Below are 21,693 nucleotides of genomic sequence, written 5' to 3'. Positions count from 1 at the left end.
ACACACACACACACACACACACACACACACACTTTATCCCATAGCAGATTACACTTTCCATTTATTACTCAAAGTCGATTAGTCCTGTAGGATCAGGGACCTTATAAGGACTTACACATCAATCTATACTGTAACTGTGGATCCTCTCCACTTGAAAGTGTGTGTGTTGTGTGTGAGTAGGAGTCTCTGACTCCGTACCCCAAATTGCCAATCATAAATCACACCTGTCTCTCTCTTTTCTCTCTCCCTCTCCCTTTTCTCTTCTCTCRCCATCCTTCTCTCTCACTCCTCTTCTCTTCCCTCTCTTCTCTCCTCTTAACTCCCACACTTCTTTCTCTTCAGTCACATCACAAATGATTATGTCAATGAGAAAAGAGACACAGTTAAAACGCAGTTACATTTTGTAATTATATATATTTTTTTGATGATTTATTAAAGTTTTCATCGTTTATTGTTCATTGAAATAAACCAAAAGGTYGGAGAAAAATATATCAACAACAACCCAGTCAGTGTAATTCAGCATCTCGGGCTCGTTCAGAGAGTGGAAGACGTCCGATAGAGGTCAAAGTTCAACCAGTCCATCCAGTCGAGTCAGTTACCGAATCCCTTCTCCTTTCTGAAGATAAATAGCAATTAGTTTTAATCAGAGACTTAGTGAGCAGCTCGGACATCTCTTATATCTCCACAACTTTCTGGTTGGTATCATCTGATGGCTTATGTTAATGATATTTTAAATCTAGATTTAGAGATTATAGATCAGTAGTTATGACGTGCTAAAAGCTCAGTTTGAATGCAGTTTCAGTTTGTATCTTCCCCCCAATTCCCTCTCCTCATCCCCAGGTTTTCAGTTTCAGTTTGTGCTCAAGTATCAAGCTAACTCAAACCCTTTCCTCATCCTCCAAGCATATTCAGAGATATTAAGAAGAAAAACCAGCTCACCAAGATTGATATAAAAATAGAATAGTGTTGATTTATGAAAATAGTGAGCAAGTAAGATTCCACTGCACATAGACAGACTGCCCTATCTACGGACCCATATGGGAGTATTACTAAGAGTCATGGATAACTAAGTCTAAGTCACAAATGGCACCCTATTCCTTACATAGTGAAATACTTTTGACCAGGGCATAGGTAGTGCACTATATAGGGAATTGGGTATCAAAAGTGTTAATTCGACTCATTAAATATCAATGGTCATCCACTACCCTATGATACCGTAGATAAAGCAGATGTTGATGATGGTTTTGCATCTCTATGATCGCCCATTGCCATCATTATTACGGAGACGACACCTGCTACTACGACAACAGTAGTAGCAGCACGTTTCCCTTCAAGAGCACCTTCAAAGTGCACTACTTTTGACCAGGGCCCAAAGTTGTGCATGATATATCGTGCCATTTGGACGCAACCAATCTTCCTTGCCATGTGTTTACCTTCCCAGAAAGCTAAATAATGTGATGCTGTAGAATTACCAGCCAGTTCACCCGTGACACCAGTCAGTAGTCGACATATATCAATATCTGATATGACGTGGAAACTGGCCACTAGGTGCAACAGGGAGCACCGTTACCTTCAAYTAGGTTTTGGTTTTGTTTAGATATTGTAGACAGGGATGGTGGGTAAGCATATGCATCTGCTGTCAAAGGTTGCATGTTCAAATTCAGTGAAAGAAAGTTGTTTTTAAGTTTTTAACTCCACAAAATGTGGAGTTAATGTCTAAGTACACAATTTGACGTTTGGAAGAACTTAGAAATTGGACGTTTGAGAGACATGGATGAACMTCTAATTCTGACGTGAGACTGTGAGAGCTAGTTTAGAATTACAATGTATTGATACTGTTCTCTCCATTCCACATGAATTATTATGAACAAAACGATATAGCCGCACAATTTAACAGATCAGATAGTGTGTGAATTACACAAAGTTCTGAAACAAAACAAAAAAATCAACAATTACTTGAATATTTCGTCAAACCACTACTCCTCCAAGTTCATTAGCCATCTGACTGGCATCCATCCAACATTGCTTTTCAAAAGGTGATGGCCATTCTATACAAGACATTTCTATGTCTCTAATGTCTACTCTATGAAAGATTGCCACAAAAACTATTATAGGCTATATAGTGAGTTACTTTGTGCAGTAGGAGGGACAAGGACTTCTGGTACTCTACAAAAATATACTAGAAAACAGTAACCTGTTTGACCGGTCTGTGGATCCTCCATACAGTGTCCTGGGGCTCTGTTGGGTTTGTAGGGAGGACTGAGGGTGCGCCCTTAATGGCACCTTATTCTCTATGTACTGTAGTACTCTATTTTACTTTGCTCTACCAGAGCAAGAGCACCATAGTAGACTATATAGYGAATAGAGTGCCATTTTGGATATCGCAACCTGACACATACAGTACATGGACGAGTATTGCTCAAGCTCATGCACTAAAACCAGCTCTATCTGGCTCTGACTACACAGTCCAGTACACAACTTTGGTTTAGGTTTCATTTGGGAAGAAGAGTCCCGACGGGTAGTTAGGGCTTGAAGCCAAAGTTTTGTGTTGCTTGAAAGTGTTGAAAGAAAAGAAGCATCAGGAGGTCTATTTTGGACCTATCTTCTGTCTATCGCCAAGGGTTTGAATAATAAGAGTCAGTTGATTGGATCGGATACAACATGAGAGGTTCTGATACACGCCCACAAAAGCCAACAGCAAGCTTCACCTTGAGAATAATGCTTATCTGAATGGACCTTGATAGACAAGGCGTATTCTGGATAGCAGGACTGTACAACCCAGTTTTAATTTAACATAAACCACTGTAGTACCACCATACACTTCTTGATTCCCGTTCAAAACTGGAGTAGCATAAATTGGTGTAAGTTAAACAGTAGTAACCTAACCTAAGAGAGTTTCTGATCTACTACCATAATACTGACAAATTTCCAAATCTGTCAGGTGTACACTTACTGTTGTGTTGAACCTAAATTAATGACCTGTCTTGACTCTATAGTATTGTTTTCGTGTTGTTATTAATTTTCACTCTTCTTTAAAAAAAACGGTATCTAAGGTGCATAGTTCAGATATGAAAAGCAGAAAGAACAAGGATTGCATCACAAATGGCATCCTATCCCCTACACACCTATAGGGCTCTGGTCAAAAGCAGTGCACTATGTAGGGAATAAGTACTATGGGTTCTGGTCAAAAGTGGTGCACTATGTAGGGAATAGGTACCATTTGGCACTATTTCCCACCCAGAGTTTTTCTAATTCGTGGTGACAAGTTTTGCAGGCAGTAATCWATTTCTACAACACATTTAATTTATTAAATTATGTTACATATTCCCCCCGTACTGTAATTAGACATGTTCATTTCTCCAAGTGCTGCCTGTCTGCAAAGAGCCCTTGTGGGAGAACAGGTCGCTAATGTAATCCTCTTTTGTCTCTCTCCATTATTCTATTTCTCACTATTTCCTCCTTTGGGTCTGTTTAGGGATGTCCAATGGTATCTCCTCTTTAAGCAACCTCATGGCCGTGTTCATTAGGGCACACAACGTTTCAAAACATATGCAATAGTGAACAAAAATTTGCGGTTCCTGTTTTAATCTGTTTTTATTCCCTTTTGGTGCCTGATGAACATGACCCATGTCTTGATTGATGTCTCTTCAGCCAATGTGATGACTGGAAGGAGATGTAACAGTGCAAATTATATACCCATTTTTAGTACCGTACCATACTTTATTCCCACTTTTCACTTATTTCCTCTGTTTTAAGGTTTTTGGTAAGACTGTCTGTCAGTAGGTCAATTCTACAGTTCTATATTATCTGGTCTTTAACCTCAGTCACCCAGCCAACTCCCATTTTAGTATTATCAGCTGAAATGTAGCCTAATATACAGCTAAGGCTACCGTTCTTTTGTTAGCCAATCTTTTGCTTTTGTGCGGTGGCTAWTGGGTTAATTTGTTTGATTTTCAAGTGTAGCCGAGTGTAGCCCCTTAATGCAGTGCTTTGTTCTATTTGTGCTAGATTTCGGTACGAGCTAACCTGTAACTGTGCTTTATCAATGCCTGGTCTGCCGTTCAGCTGTGTGCAATAACTGGAGCTGTCTAAATCAATCAGATTCCCTGTTCAAAACAAATAAAGRGGTGGGGTGCAATTGCTAGAGAGMGATTTAGACAGCAAAACATAGTGTTTTGTTCACTTGATAGTAAATTGTGCCCACTAATTGTTTTCTATACAGATTCCCAGTAATATAACAAAATCTACTTTCATGCTATCAATTGTTCACTTTCTAAGGGATTCAAATTGCAAAATACACAACGCAAACGTATGCATTTATGCATTTTATCACTGTATTCTTCCAATTTGAAGTTTATATTTCATATTTATTTCAAATAGCTAATTAGCAGCAGGCAATGTTTATGGAAAGCACCTTTAAAACTACAGGTGTGCATATATAAAATGTTTAACTAAACAGCAGTAGGTATCCAGTGTTTCTATTTCCAGCACACTCTGCCTCTTTGACTCTGTAAACTACAACATAGGGCAGTTGTAAGAATCCCCCAAAATCCCCTCTTGATCTGTTGAAAATACTTCACACACTCAACTAAGAAATCAATATATATTTTTTTATAGCTAAGATATTATTTCCTAATAGACAATGAATATTGCATTATATAAAGCTCCTACCTCAAACCATCTCATGACCAAAAGATTTAAAGTTTTCTTAAAGAGAGAGGGGTCTTTTTTATGACTGTTCCTGTTACTCCATGCTATGAGCAAGCATGGCTGTTTCAGAGTGATTTCCTCCTTCCTCATGGCTGTAGCGTGATGCGAACACATAAGTCATGGGTTTCATATGGCACTTGCATTGCTCTGCATGTATTCACATGGAAAACAACCCGCTAGAACTGAGTTACAAGAAAACTATTTTGAAAGGTCAAATGTCAAAGGTCATATCTCTGATTCTCTACGATATGACCTCTGGTCTAGGCTGACGGTGGCCTGCAGTCTCTCCAGCTCTGGCACCCTGTCCCCATCCTCCTCCCCCTCCTCATCCTCTTCCTCGTCCTGGCTGATGAAAGCCAGCTCATTCTCATAGCAGAAAGTGTTGGCGGTGGGCGTAGGATCCTTGTCCTCATCCTCCATCTCCGCCATGTCCTTGGCACTGCACTGGGGGGTGGATGGCACCTCAAAGGTTTTGTGGAAGTGAGCGTAATCCACTTTGTACTGGCTCTTCTCCTCGAAGACGACAGGCTCGAAGCGGTGACCCCACAGAATCTCTGAGGACAGGTAGGAGCTGCGAGCTTGCGCTGTCATGGCTGTGGCTTCCACCATCCCTTCAAGTATCACCACTATCTCAAAGTCGGACAACTCCAGGTCCTGCTTGCTGATGCCAAACAGGGGGCTCTCCTCATCGATCTCGTGCACAATGGTGAGCGGAGAGACCAGGAAGATGCGGTCAATGCCCGTGTCATACCCTACGTTGATGTCGATCTGGTCCAGGGGGATGTACTCACCCTCCTCTGTGATGCGGGGCTTGATGAGCTGGGCCCGGACATGGGCCTCCACCATGTGGCTCTTCCTCAGGTTGCCCACCCTCCACATAAGGCTCAGCTTCCCATCCCGCATGGCGATCACTGCATTGTTGCTGAACAGTAGCGTCTCTGCACGCTTCTTAGGCCGCGCCATCTTGGCTAAGATGGCACCAATCATGAAGGAGTCGATGATGCAGCCGAAAATGGATTGGAAGACCACCATGAAGACGGCTGAGGGGCACTCCTCCGTCACGCAGCGGAAGCCATAACCAATGGTGGTCTGTGTCTCCACGGAGAACAGGAAGGCGGCCACAAAGCTGTTGACCTGCAGGACGCAGGGGGTGAAGTTATCGTCTCCACCACCCGGGTTGTCCATATCTCCGTGAAGCAAAGCGATGACCCAGAAGGCCAGGCCGAATGCCAGCCAGGACACCACGAACACCAGTGTGAACATCAGGAACATCCAGCGCCAGCGGATGTCCACGCACGTGGTGAAGATGTCCGACATGTAGCGCTGCGACTTCTCGTCCATGTGCGAGAAGTGCACATTGCACTGGCCGTTCTTGTTCACGAAGCGGCTGCGGCACTTGCGGCGCGTCGTGTGGATCTTGCCGTTACCGAAGCCGTTGCCCATTGTGACGGAAGGCATGGCACCGAGACGCAGGCCTTCTTCCTCCGAGGACACAATGCTGTAGCGGTGCGCCCCGACCACACTCATGACCAAGTCAGGCTCAGCCAGTGGGGCACCAGAGAGTCGCTGCTCCAACTCAACAGTCAGAGTGGTAGTCGAGATGCGGGAAATAGCACTGGGGATCACAGGAAATGGGCATAGGCAGTTCCCCCCTGATGCCAAAACAGATCTCTGTCCAAGTGGCCAAATGGGTCCTAGACACACCCTTCCTGACCTGAGGAGAGAAGAGAAGCCAGAGGTTAGTGTACTACACACAGGATCCTGATATTATCTACTGTTTGTATGATAAAACAATTAATAAACTAAATATCTAAAACATTGATGTGTATTCTATGTGCAACACTTCAATAAAAACTAAGCTATTACACGCAGGCCATGTTAAACAACACCCCTCCCATTCTGCCTCAAAGACTCTTCTACTCAGTGGATTTTGGCTTTATTTTAAGCAGTGTTTTATCACTACAAAGGTGTAGTGTGTAGTACTCCGTCACTTTGGGCTCGGTGCGCCTTAGCAGCAGCAGATGTTGCTAATTAAACCAAGTTCACACTCTTTCTTGTGAAAATTGTAAGCAGCCATTCAGCTGGGATCCTGGTTTTTAGGCTTATAATAGTCGTTTTTAAACTCCTCAGTAAACTAGGTTTGTCTCCCAAATGACACCCTATTCCCTTTTATAGTGTACTACTTTTGACCAGGCCCCATAGGGCTATAGTCAAAAGTAGTGCACTATATAAGGAATATGGTGCCATTTGGGAAGCATCCTAGATCTAAACAACAGATTCATTTGCTTCAGGGTTGGGGGTTCAATGCCATTTGAACTCAATCAATTCATCACCAATGTTTTTATTCAATTGGGAACTGGCAACAATTTTCACTATGTATGTTTTTATAGTCCTAAAATTGAATTGGAACTCATCTTCTGAATTGAACAATACAACCTTAGATGTGGGGTTATTATAGATAAAGTAAGACCCTTTGTACTGTAACTGTAGTAAGCTAATAAGGCATTTATAAGTGACATTCTTTAAGAACCAATTGGTATCTTGACCCATTAATGGACCTGATTTAGGAGTAACCTCCCACCACCACCCGTCATCAGCACCCCCTGGTCTGGCTCTGGCTGTACTGTAGTCTAGTGGCTGAGCAGTGTGATTTGTCTCTCTAATAATAGCTGCCAGTCACGTTGAGTCCCCTTTTCCACAGCTCAGGCTCTGAGAGCTCACTGTGTTCTGAGTGCGTTTCTTTTCAACACAAGTACTGTACAGACCATTTTATTTCAATGCATCTCCAGCACAGTTCATGTCAACGCAACTAAGAAGCTAGTTTCAATGATACAATGTTTTGACTCTTAGGTGTTCATCAGGTGCTGAAGATGAAGACAGAACTGATACCATATTGCAGTGAAATGTTAGTGACACAAAAAGTAGGTTATGGCATATGGACCACATCGTTGTTGATTGACCTCCTAACTAACATGCACCTCTCTCATAGTCTCTCTCTCTCTCTCGCTCGCTCTCTTTCTCTCTCAAGTCTCTCTCTCTCTCTAATATTGCCACATGGTGCGTTTGGCTCAGTGTAGCGACCAACCAGTAAACAGGAGTTGCCGAAAGGGAACCTGATTTGCTGAGGTATTGTGGGATGGCTCAATGTAAGAGAGTGGTAAAAGCCATCACCATGGAAACAAGTCACCGCGCCGAGACTGAGGTCTGCTGAGATTGGGTGTGCGGCATAGCAATACCTACAGTAAGATGTGTTAACTTTGGGGGCTGGTTTGATCGCAGGTGTGAGGTGGTTTGTAATTTCCTAATGTTGGTGGATTGTTGTGGTCTCAGTACACAGGTAACTTAAAATCATCCAGGGGCAGTCTTTCCTTCCTGCCCTCTTCACTATCTCCTCCTCTCCCAGAATATAGCTGTAAATCTTTTTTTTTTTAACAGGAATAACTGGCCTGGCCTGTCTTGGTGTCTTGCCACCCAAACTTAAGTATTTCTGGTTCACTCCAGGTGGCAAAACAGTCAGAATGCCATTTGGAACGCAACCCATGTACAGAGAAACCAGCCAACAGCGAGATAGATTGAGGAAGATTAGATGGAGAGGGCTAGTGATGGTGAGAGGGAAGTACTGTAATGGAACACAGAGAAACCAGAGAGAGAGAGAGTGAAGAGGTGAGAAGAAAGGATTAGAAAAGGATYGAGGTCAGGGAAGACAGGGGAGGCACTGTGGAAGGACACAAGGAAGACGGAAGGGTAGAGAAGGAGGCAGAAAACAGGGGGGACCCTTAAGATTGTAGAAGGGAGGGAGAGGGAGAAATGGATACTGGTCTAAATATAGCTTGTCTGTCTGTTTCGTCAAATGTCTGCCAAGAAATGACTCCGCTATCTCTCCAATAACCAAAGAAAAACCCTCTGATGCTGTCACCGTGGTTACTGCTCTCATCTTGTTCTGTACCTACCTGCCGATTAGACATTTCAGTATAATTTTACTTCATTTTACTGCAGTTGGCGAAATCAGGGTCACATAGAGGGTTTCTTGGTAGTCTTAAACAAATCTACTTTTAAACAAAAGTGTACACCTCACACACATGGTTATGGGCAAAAAAAACAGACAGCATGTCAGATATAGAGTTGAAATGTATTCAATTTTGAGTTTGCATCCTAATATTACACTTTATATGCATCTCAGAAGATTGAAATAAAACAAAATTGTTTAACATAGAAACACAGGATTTTCCGACACCCGCAATTTTTTTACTAAATTAATTCTGAAATTCTGAAAATATTAATAAAATTTGACCCATGAGGCCACTAGGTAATTTTACTACAGGAAAGGGCTAGAGCCAACAGGTACAATGCATTATGTTGCCAGAAGAGGCTTCCATTTTACGGGCTCCTAACCAATTGTGCTATTTTGTGTTTTTTTTTCGCGTTGTGCGTAATGTTTCTGCCACCGTCTCTTATGACCGAAAAGGGCTTCTGGATATCAGAAAAGCGATTACTCACCTCGAACTGGAGAAAGATTTTTTCTTTAACAAGTCGAACGCAAAGGATTTACTCGAGATACCCGACCAGGCCCAAATACCCATCATTCGCATGAAGAGAAGATGCCGATACAGGGGACGCAGGTCAGGGTGCCATGGGAGAATTCATTGGTGAGTGGGTAACGCGCCTCTACCATCCGTCCTATTGGACAACGTGCAATCATTGGAGAATAAACTGAATGAGCTCCGTTCAAGACTATCCTACCAACTGGACTTAAAAACTGTAATATCTTATGTTTCACCGAGTCGTGGCTGAACGACGACATGGATAATATACAGTTGGCTGGTTTTTACGTGCATCGGCAAGACAGAACAGCTGCCTCCGGTAATACAAGGGGTGGTGGTCTGTGTCTATTTGTCAATAACAGCTGGTGCTCGAAATCAAATATTAAGGAATTCTCTAGGTTTTGCTCACCTGAGCTAGACTATCTCATGATAAGCTGTAGACCACACTATTTACCAAGACTTTTCATCTATATTTTTCATAGCTGTCTATTTACCACCACAAACCGATGCTGGCACTAAGACCGCACTAAACGAGCTGTATAAAGCCATAAGCAAACAAGAAAATGCCCATCCAGAGGCGGCACTCCTATTGGCCGGGGACTTTAATGCAAGGAAACTTAAAACCGTTTTACCAAATGTGCAACGAGGGGAAAGAAAACTCTAGACCAGCTTTACTCCACACACAGAGACGTGTACAAATCTCTCCCTCGCCCTCCATTTGGCAAATCTGACCATAATTCTATCCTCCTGATTCCTGCTTACAAGTAAAAACTAAAGCAGGAAGTACCAGTGACTCGCTTAATACGGAAGTGGTTAGATGACTCAGATACTAAGCTACAGGACTATTTTGCTAGCACAGCCTGGGATATGTTCCGGGACTCATCTGATGGCATTGAGGAGTATTCCACATCAGTCACCGGCTTCATCAATAAGTGCATCGATGACGTTGTCCCCACAGTGACCATACGCACATACCCCAACCAGAAGCCATGGATTACAGGCAACATCTGCACTAAGCTAATGGGTAGAGCAGCCAATTTCAAGGAGCGGGACTCTAACACGGACGCTTATAAGAAATACCGCTATGCCCTCAGACAAACCATCAAACAGGCAAAACGTAAATACAGAACTAAGATGGAATCCTACTAAACCGGCTCCAATGCTCATCGGATGTGGCAGGTCTTGCAAACTATTACAGATTACAATGGGAAGCCCAGCCGTGAGCTGCCCAGTGGCACAAGGCTACCAGAGAAGCTAAATAACTTCTGTACGCACTTCGAGGCAAGCAACACTGAAGCATGCATGAGAGCACCAGCTGTTCCGGACGACTGTGTAATCARGTACTCGATGTGAGCAAGACCTTTAAACAGGTCAACATTCACAAGGCCGCAGGGCCAGACGGATTACCAGGACGTGTACTGCGAGCATGCGCTGACGAACTGTCAAGTGTCGTCAATGACATTTTCAACCTGTCCCTGGCCGAGTCTGTAATACCTACATGTTTCAAGCAGACCACCATAGTCCCTGTGCCCAAGACCACCAAGATAACCTATCTAAATGACTACCGACCAGTAGCACTCATTTCTGTAGCCATGAAGTGCTTTGAAAGGCTGGTCATGGCTCACATCAACACCATCATCCCAGAAACCCTAGACCGACTCCAATTTGCATATCGCCCCAACAGATCCACAGATGACACAATCAATATTGCACTCAACACTGACCTTTCCCACCTGGACAAAATGAACACCTACGTGAGAATGCTGTTCATTGACTACAGCTCAGCGTTCAACACCATAGTGCCCTCAAAGCTCATCACTAAGCTAAGGACCCTGGGGGACTAAACATCTCCCTCTGCATTTGGATCCTGGACTTCCCGACGGGCCGCCCCCCAGGTGGTAAGGATAGGTAAGGGTAGGCAACAACACATCTGCCACGCTGATCCTCAACACAGGGCCCCCTCAGTGGTGTGTGCTTACTCCCCTCCTGTAATCCCTGTTCACCCATGACCAAGTGGCCAAGCACGACTTCAACACCATCATTAAGTTTGCCGACGACACAACAGTAGTAGGCCTGATCACCGACAATGATGAGACAACCTATATGGAGGTCAGAGACCCGGAAGTGTGGTGCCAGGACAACAACCACTCCCTCAACATGATCAAGACAAAGGAGATGATCGTGAACTACAGGAAAAGGAGGGCCGATCACGCCCCCATTCTCATCGAAGGGGCTGTAGTGGAGCAGGTTGAGAGCTTAAAGATCCTTGGTGTCCACAACACCTAAAAACTAACATGGTCCAACCACACCAAGACAGTCGTGAAGAGGGCACGAGAATGCTTATTGAAAAGATTTGGCATGGGTCCTCAGATCCTCAAAAAGTTATACAGCTGCACCATCAAGAGCATACTGACTGATTGCATCACCGCCTGGTATGGCAACTGCTCGATCTCAGACCGCAAGGCGCTACAGAGGGTAATGCGTACGGCCCAGTACATCACAGTGGCCAAGCTTCCTGCCATCCAGGACCTCTATACCAGGCGGTGTCAAAGACTCCAGACACCCTGGTCATAGATTGTTCTCTCTGCTACCACACGTCAAGAGGTACCAGAGTGCCAAGTCTAGGTCCAAAAGGCTTCTTAACCTTTTCTCAATATAGGGGGTGCTGTTTCCACTTTGGAAAATATCGTCTCCAAATTAAACTGCCTCATACTCAATTCTTGCTCGTACAATATGCATYTTATTATTACTATTGGATAGAAAACAATCTCTAGTTTCTAAAACCGTTTGAATTATGTCTGTGGGTGAACCAGAACTCTTTCTGCAGCGAAATCCATGACAGGAACTGCGAAGGTCTGAAAACGAGGCTCTGTTCTCAGATCAGTTTAAAACTCTGTATGTATCCTATGGGTCGACATGAAACTGCACCCGCGCTTCCCTGGATGTCAGTAACCAATGAGAATTGGAATGGAGTTTCTAGGCAGATCTCAGACCTTATAAAGCCCCAAGAAGAACGAAGGGAGCTCTCTTTTCGACGTTCGTCAATTGCGCAAAGCAAGACCTCAGGATGGCATTTTGAAACGCCTCAGTTATCGGCCTTAGAATATATCCGTCTGTAATTTAATTCGATATAGGTGTTAGAAACATCATAACGAAGTTATTTTAAACCGATTATATCAGTTTATGCGATTATATTGCTATTTTTCGGAATTTCCTTAGTATTGCGTTTTGAGGATTTGGGCATGTTGTGGCCACATAAGCTATTGTTAGCTGCTAATTCCGAAGTTGAAGACGACGTTTTACAACCAAGCAACGATTCTTTTGGACAAGGACAACTTGCCCAAGATTCTGATGGAAGCTCGTCCAAAAGAAGAAGCTATTTATGATGTTATTCCGTATTTATGTGGAAAAATGTAAACGCATTTCCGCCATTATTGCGGGCACTAGTCTGCTGTAACGCACACTGTATGTCTAGTAACGTTAATTTAAAAAATCTAACTCAGCGTTGCATTAATAACTAATGCATCTTTCATTTTGCTGTCCAACCTGTATTTTTTAGTCAGTTTACGATTATTTATTGATTAGATTAGGTGCCTTCAAGATGGCGCCGGCCAGAATGCATGACCTGTTGCCACTGACACATTGTATAACCACGATTTGTGCTGCTAAATATGCACATTTTCGAACAAAACCTATATGCATTGTGTAAATATGATGTTACAGGACTGTCATCTGATGAAGTATATCAAGGTTAGTCAAAAAATTATATATCTTTGCTGTATTGTTACGATCGCTAACCTGTGCTGCTGGTAAATTGCTTGTGTTTCTGGCTATTGTGCTAAGCTAATATAATGCTATATTGTTTTTCGCCGTAAAACACTTAAAAAATCTGACATATGGCTGGATTCACAAGATGTTGGCTTTCATTTGCTGTACGCTGTGTATTTCAGAAATGTTTTAAGATGAGTAATTAGGTATTTGACGTTGGTCTCTGTAATTATTCTGGCAGCTTCGGCACTATTTCAGATTGCAGCTGCAATGTAAACTGTGATTTATACCTGAAATATGCACATTTTTCTAAAAAAACATATGCTATACAATAAATATGTTATCAGACTGTCATCTTATGAAGTTGTTCTGGTTATGGCTATATATATCTTTATTTTGTCGAAATTGTGATAGCTCCCATGCAGGAAAGAATGTGGGAAAAAAAGTTGTGTCTTTTGCTATCGTGGTTAGCTAATAGATTTACATATTGTGTCTTCCCTGTAAAACATTTTAAAAATCAGAAATGATGGCTGGATTCACAAGATCTGTATCTTTCATCTGGTGTCTTGGACTTGTGATTTAATGATATTTAGATGCTAGTATTTACTTGTGACGCTATGCTAGGCTATGCTAGTCAGCTTTTTTTACTGTGGGGGGTGCTCCCGGATCTGGGATGCGTAGCAGCTGCTACCCCCAAGCCATAAGACTACTGAAGAGCTAATGAAATGGCTACCTGGACTATTTTGTATTGACCCCCACCTTTTTTTACGCTGCTGCAACTCACTGTTTATTATCTATTATCAATGTATAGTCACTTTACCTCAATTACCTCGACTACCCTGTACCCCCGCACATTGACTCGGTACCGGTACCCCCTGTATATAGGTCTTGTTATTGTTATTTTATTATTGCTATTTTATTTTTTACCTTAGTTTATTTAGCAAATATTTTTCTTAACTCTTATTTTTCTTAAAACAGCATTGTTGGTTAAGGGCTTGTAAGTAAGCATTTCACGGGAAGGTCTACACCTGTTGTATTCGGCGCATGTGACAAATACAATTTTATTTTATTTTGATTTCGGTTATGATGTCTGTGTGACCCCTTGTAATGAATCATAAGAAACAAATTATGTTTTAGTTGTCATAGAAGACTTGGTAAACAAGTTATGTATTATAGCTTGAAAACATGCTTAAAAATAATGTAATGTTGCTCTCTACAGATATAAAATATAACTCAAGCGCTATCTGCATGAGAAAATAAGTATTTGTCAGAGGCCCACCCTGAAATGTAATGCATTACGCACATCTTACAGAGTGAGAATTTAAGTCCATTACACTGTCCCTGTGCAACACATAATGTTACCCAAAGTTAATATGCCTCTTCTTTGTCAGTGAAACCGTGAAATAATTGCCATCTGAACCTGATCAGCCATCTGAGATGGCAGAGTCACACAATATGCAGAGGCTGCACTATTGCCAGATGACTCGCAGATCATATGAAAGTTTTAATGCCACGAATAGACACACGGCGGTGTTAGATGTTACACAGTAGAGGGACAGGACAGGAGTTGGAACATCTTCAGAGGGGAAAAAACATATATTAGTCTATGGCTGGCCATTGGAATATACTGTATATTAGTCTATGACTGGACATTGGAATATATATTAGTCTGTCTGGCCATTGAAACAAGGCTGGTTAGACTAGTTTAGATCAGGCCTTGTACATAATGTCACTTTTCTCTTTAATGCTTTTCAGATGAAGTGGGGCTGAATATTGTCTATAATGTACACTGAACATGTATTAATTAAACACTTTACATTTCATGTCATTATTGAAAGCCTGCTGGTTCCAATTGCAATGAAATTATCACAGAGTTAGTGGGAGAGGAATAAAATAAATGAGAGCTGAACAGAGGAACACACACACACTTTCAGAGCGCCCTATGGGCCCTGCTCAAAATACGTGCTATTTGGGACACAGGCTAAGTGAGTCAGAGAGCACTGTAGAGAGAGACATCTACTGTGAGATGATTCAGCACATAGCCAATTGTAATCAGACCTTTATAGCTGATCCCCCACCCTCGACTTATGTGACCCACTGCCTGACTGGCTAACAAACACACTCCGAACTCTCAAAACAACACAAACGTTCAAACACCGAGACAAAGACAGACAGAGAGACGAAAATACAGACAGACACAGAAATGTGTGTCCTTCCATGATTATCTCCTTGGTATTTATGACTATTATATTTCAAGAGGGTCTTAAAGTCCAATGAATGAAGTCCGTGCCAAGACGATCTCGTTGCTGTAGTTTGGTTTGACTGACATGTAGTTACAGACATTTAGGCTACCTGTCTGCTTTCTGAATATTCACAGCAAAGGTATAGGGTCAAGTGAATTTCATGATCTACAGAATTTACTATTATTTTTACTGCATCTTTTGAATGTACTGAGTTGAAATGAGAGGACCTCATAATTCCCAGCTTTGATCTATACTGAAATCAAACTCCCAGAGCTGTCAGCATGCAGACGGGACACCACAGGTGTGTGTGTGTGAGTGTTTCACAACGTTCGTAGTAGAGTATSTATGAATGCTCATCTGACATGGAACAGAATGCACAGACTACAGGATGGAATAACATGGCTATGTGAACATTGTGTGGCTCTTTCTCATATTTGTCTCATACCACATTCATAGCCAATCCAAGTAAAATGCTTACAGTTAGAGATGAATTATCACACAATTTGGAAACTTGGAAACTATCAGAATTCTGTCTTCCCTAAACACAATTACAATTATTTGGGTGTTCTGTAAGATTTCAGTAACCCTTTACTTGACACCCAGCATCAGAACACGTTATGCCACCGTCATAACCATGTCATAATATGTCATAACAGCTGACATAACTTGTCATAACCTGCTATAACTGTCATGACACATATATTTAGACCTGTTGTGACGTGTATTGCGTTATTTTATGGCTGGTTACCACATCTACATAAGAGTGTCAAAACCTACCACAAAACATTGGGCCATAACACCATTCCATTACACCATAGCCTACATACATGTCAAAGGTATGTTAATGTTAAATAATACTTTTTTTTATTGACCATGTTAAATTGTCATTGTAATTGCGCACACATTGATGTCAGACATGCACCTACGACACGGTTATAACCGTGTCATAATGTCTTATGACATTGGGTGTCAAGTAAAGTGTTACCAAGATTTCTAGAATATAGACTGATGTGAGTATAGTATTTGTTAAGCCATGTTATAAAAGTGGTTTATTTACTGTAACAAACAAACCACATACTCTCTCTCTCACACACACACACACCACACACACACACACACACACACACACACACACACACACACACACACACACACACACACACACACACACACACACACACACACACACACACACACACACAACAACACACACACAACTGTGCAAGAGAAAGAAAGGGGCGTACAAAGAAGTACGATTACAAAAGCATTTTATAATAATAATAATACAGTGCCGATAGAATGTCTACACTCCCCTTTGGATTTATTCATATTTTATTGTGTTACAAAGTGGAATCAAATGGATTTAATTGACATTTCTTGTCAACGATCTACATTAAATAATGTCAAAGTGTGAAAACAATTCAGAATTTGATTAAAAATGAATGAAAAATAAACACTATTATATACTTTGATTAGATAAGTATTCACCCCCGAGTAAATACATGTTAGAAACACCTTTGGCAGCGATTACAGCTGTGAGTCTTGGGTAAATCTCATAAGAGCTTGGGACACCTGTATTGTACAATATTTGTCGATTATTATTTTAAAAATTCTTCAAGCTCTGTCAAGGTGACATAGATTTATCAAGCAGATTTAAGTCAAAACTGTAACTTGGCCACTCAGGAACATTCACTGACTTCTTGGTAAGCAACTCCATTATAGATGTGGCTTTGTGTTGTAGGTTATTGTCCTGATGAAAGGTGAATTCCTCTCCTAGTGTCTGATGTAAAGCAGACTGAAGCAGGTTTTCCTCTAGGTTGTTGCCGGTGCTTAGCTACATCCCATTTTTTTCATCCTGAAAAACTCCCCAGTCTTTGCTGATGTCAAGCATACCCATATAGCCACCACCATGCTTGAAAATAAGGAGTCAATTACTTAGTGATGTGTTGTGTTGGATTTGCCCCAAACACAAGGCTTTGCATTTAGGCCAAAAAGTGTATTCCTTTGCTGTGTGTTCTTGCAGTATTACTTTAATGCCTTGTTGCATACTGTACATATGCAAAAAACGGCTTCAGTCTGTATATTTGTATTCAGTTCAGAAGGACTACTGCATCTTTGTGTCTGGGTGATTTACTACATCATCCACAGCATAATTATTAACTTGACCATCCTTTAAGATATATTCAATGTCTGATTTGTTATTGTTACCCATCTACCAATCACTGCCCTTCTTTCTGAGGCTTTCGAAAAGCTCTCTGGTCTTTGTAGTTGAATCTGTTCTTGAAATGCAATACTTGACTGAGGGACCTTACATATGTTGAACTTATTATGTGATTTGTTCAGCCACATTTTACTCCTGAACTATATTTAATTTTAATTAGGGATCCAAGGCAGCAGCTACTCTTCCGTGGGTCCAAACACATCGGCACTTATATCACACATTAAACAAAAGATAAACACAGTACATCATACAACATTATTACACCACTACATATCCACAACATAAAATGTACAACACCACCATACAACAATATTACAATGTACGTATGTGTAGAGTGTGTGAGTGTCCATATCTGTATCTGTCTGTGTGTGTGTGTGTGTGTGTATATCTTCATGTCACACCCTGATCAGTTTCACCTGTCCTCGTTATTGTCTCCAACCCCTCCAGGTGTCGGTTGTTATCCCTGGTGTATATATCCCTGTGTTTCCTGTCTCTCTGTGCCAGTTCGTCTTGTACATTCCAAGTCAACCAGCGTGTTTTTCCCGTGCGCCTGCCTTTTCCATTCTCTTTTACTAGTCCTCCCGGTTTTGACCCTTGCCTGTTTTCTGGACTCTGTCCATTCTGCCTGCCCTGACCTAGAGCCTGCCTGCCACTCTGTACCTCCTGGACTATGAACTGGTTTTGAACTTTTGCCTGTCCACGACCATTCTCTTGCCTACTCCTTTTGGACTAATAAATATCAAAGACTCAAACCATCTGCCTCCCGTGTCTGCATCTGGGTCTCGCCTTGTGCCCTTATACTTCACATTCTCCGCTGTTCCATAAGGTGTATTTTTATCAGTTTTTTAATCTGATTCTACTGCTTGCATCAGTTAACTGATGTGGAATAGAGTTCCATGTAGCCATGGGTCTACGTAGTACTGCGCACCTCCCATAGTCTGTTCTGGACTTGGGGATTGTGAAGAGACCTCTGGTGGCATGTCTTGTGGGTCATATCCGAGCTGTGTGCTAGTAGTTTAGACAGACACCTCAGTGCATTCAACATGTCAACACTTCTTACAAAAACAAATAGTGATGAAGTCAATCTCTCCTCTACTTTGAGCCATGAGAGATTTACATGCATATTATTAATGTTAGCTCTCCATGTACATTTAAGGGCCAGCCGTGCTGCCCTGTTCTGAGCCAATTATAATTTTCTAATGTCCCTCTTTGTGGCACCTGACCACACCACTGAATAGGTGTGACAAAACTAGGGCCTGTGGGACTTGCCTTGTTGATAGTGTTGTTAAAAGGCAGAGCAGTGATTTATTATGGACAGACTTCTCCCCATTTTAGCTACTGTTGCATCAACATGTTTTGACCATGACAGTTTACAATCCAGGGTTACTCCAAGCAGTTTAGTCACCTCAACTTGCTCAATTTCCACATTATAACAATATTTAGTTGAAGTTTATGTTTTAGTGAACGATTTGTTCCAAACACAATGCTTTTAGTTTTTGAAATATTGAACGTATTACTTGCCACCCATTCTGAAACTAACTGCAGCTCTCTGTTAAGTGTTGCAGTGATTTCACTTGCTGTAATAGCTGACGTGTATAGTGTTGAGTCATCCAGATACATAGAAACACTGGCTTTACTCAAAGCCAGTGGCAATTCATTAGTAAAGATTGAAAAAAGTAATGGGCCTAGACAGCTGCCTTGGGGAATTCCTGGATTGTGTTGGAGAGGCTTCCATTGAAGAACACCCTCTGTGTTCTGTTACATAGGTAACTCTTTATCCACAATATAGCAGGGGGGTGTAAAGCCATAACACATAAGCTTTTCCAGCAATATACTATGATCGCTAATGTCAAAAGCTGCACTGAAGTCTAACAAAACAGCTCCCACAATTTTTTATCATAAATTTCTCTCAGCCATTCATTTGTGTAAGTGCCGTGCTTGTTGAATGTCCTTCCCTATAAGCGTGCTGAAAGTCTGTTGTCAATTTGTTTACAATAAAATAGCATTGTATCTGGTCAAACAATGTTTTCCAAAAGTTTACTTAGGGTTGGTAACAGGTTGATTGGTCGGCTATTTAAGGCAGTAAAGGGGCTTTACTATTCTTGGGTAGCGGAAATACCTTTGCTTCCCTCCAGGCTGAGGGCACACACTTTTAGTAGGCTTCCTTTGTTTTGTCTTTGTTTAGTTGGTCAGGACGTGAGCTGGGTGGGCATTCTATGTTATGTGTTTCTATGTTGGGTTCATGTTCAATTAGCCTGATATGGTTCTCAATCAGGGGCAGGTGTTTTACGTTTCCTCTGATTGAGAACCATATTAAGGTAGGCTGTTCTCACCGTTTGTTTGTGGGTGATTGTTTGCTGTGACTGTGTTTGTTCACCTCACGGTACTGTTTCGTTTCGTTCGTTCGTTCGTTTGTTCCTGTTCGTGCGTTCATTTGTTTTATGTGTTCTCATGTTCAGGTCTGTTAACGTCGTTTATTATTTTGTAGTTTGTTCAAGTGTATTTTCGTCTTCGTTATTATTATTAAAATTATGATGGATTCAACCCACGCTGCATATTGGTCCGATCCTTGCTCCTCTTCAGACGAGGAAAACGACCGTTACACTTAGATCGAAGATATGGCCAAAAGGAGTGGCAATATCGTCCCCTATTATCCTAACAAATTTTCCATCCAAGTTGTCAGACCCCGGTGGCTTGTCATTATTGACATACAACAATAATTTTCCCCCTCTTCCACACTCACTTTACGGAATTTAAAATTACAATTGGTTGGTCTTGTTGGCAGCGATGGGCCCTGGTCAAAAGTGTACATTATATAGGATGCCATACACCTATGGGGACAAACACCTACAGTACTGTAAGTCCAGACAGTATGCTTCAGAGGCAACCTGTTCCATAACTCTGTGTGCAAATGAGGGTATTAGGGCTCCCTTGTGCTTTTGGTGTGTGAGTCATGAGTCATGAGTCATATGTATTCAAGTTATGCCTCTTAGTAATACTGAAATTATAATTAGTAGCATTTAAATTGCGCTGATTCCTGGGTGTCCTATGAGTGTGAGAAATTGCTGTGTTCCAAATTGTCACGGTGGGTTTCCTTGGGGCTTAAAGATGTTCATGGTTGAATGATACCTTAGTGAAGCATTGGGTCAGTCAGGACAATGCGAATAAACCTGGTCCCAAGTGTTGAGAATGTGCTCATTCCCTGTCTGTTTAGTTGTGTGAAGTCTTTTGGATACAGGAAGGACTGTGCAGTTGCGTCCCCTGGGACTTCTGTAGGAGACCCCTAGGGTACCTTGCTTGTCCCTTTCTCCTCTCCCCCTTCTTCTCACAGCACACACAGCCCATGGCCTAAATATCCACCTCTTCCTTCAAGCCTCACTTCCCTCTCCCCTCCCTGCACCACAGAATGCTCTGGATCTGGAATCCAGCTGCAGTGGAGGTGTTTTGACAATAGGGAGAAAGACAACACGGAGGGAATAGAAATATAATTACTAGAATGTAGTGCTGAGCGATTAACATAAATGTTGGTTAAGGGAGCACCTCTATAGAGATGAGATGTTGACTTGGAATGAAATAATAGTCATCAAATAAAACAACTGTAATATACACAATAACTTAAATTTTTTATTAAAGTAATGTGAATAAATGATGGTTAATAAGCGTAAAGGAATAATGGGCAGTCACTACCATTATGGGACTATAATTCATTGTTTTATTCTGAGTTGTTACAGCATTCAACCCACATAATGCATAGTGCATTTAATGTTTAAAACAATTCTCCAAACCAAAATCGAAAATGGTGATTATTTAAAAAATACTCTAACCAAAACCTAACTGACCTCATCGCTCAGCACTATTAAATTGTTACCCGTTTAGACTTGAATGGGGATGTCTGTTCAAGTAATAGGAGCTAGGGTTAGGTTTATAGGGTTAGGGTTAAGGTTAGATTTTGGGTTTAGAGTTAGGGTATGGGTAAGGTAATGGTTAGGATTAGGATTAGGGGTTAGGGAAAAAAGGATTTTGAATGGGACTGAATTGTGTGTCCCCACAAGGTTAGTTATATAAGACTGTGTGCGTGCGCATGTGTATTTGTGCACATGTGTACGTGTGTGTTTGAGCTGGGTGGATTGAGTCCGGATTAGGTTATTCCAGGCTTCAGTGATGTACGGTAGATAATCATCTGACTAGAGGAGCTTTAGTGTGCTGTTGT

At 41.8% G+C, this 21,693-nt stretch overlaps 1 protein-coding gene across 1 annotated transcript in view; it reads right to left on the bottom strand.

The window, feature by feature from the left end:
• Positions 1-428: 428 nt before the first annotated feature.
• LOC111982091 (ATP-sensitive inward rectifier potassium channel 12) overlaps positions 429-21,693 on the bottom strand; it is a 55,581-nt gene continuing 34,316 nt past the window's right edge. The window contains exon 2 of the mRNA XM_024013643.2: positions 429-6,424. Within this exon, the coding sequence (XP_023869411.1) occupies positions 4,936-6,237 (1,302 nt within the window). The 5' untranslated portion in view covers positions 6,238-6,424 and the 3' untranslated portion in view covers positions 429-4,935. The remainder of the gene's footprint in view (positions 6,425-21,693) is intronic.

This window comes from Salvelinus sp. IW2-2015, linkage group LG20, assembly GCF_002910315.2.
Source record: "Salvelinus sp. IW2-2015 linkage group LG20, ASM291031v2, whole genome shotgun sequence".
NCBI classification, from domain to species: Eukaryota; Metazoa; Chordata; class Actinopteri; order Salmoniformes; family Salmonidae; genus Salvelinus; species Salvelinus sp. IW2-2015.
This window is presented reverse-complemented; position numbering and strand designations above follow the sequence as displayed.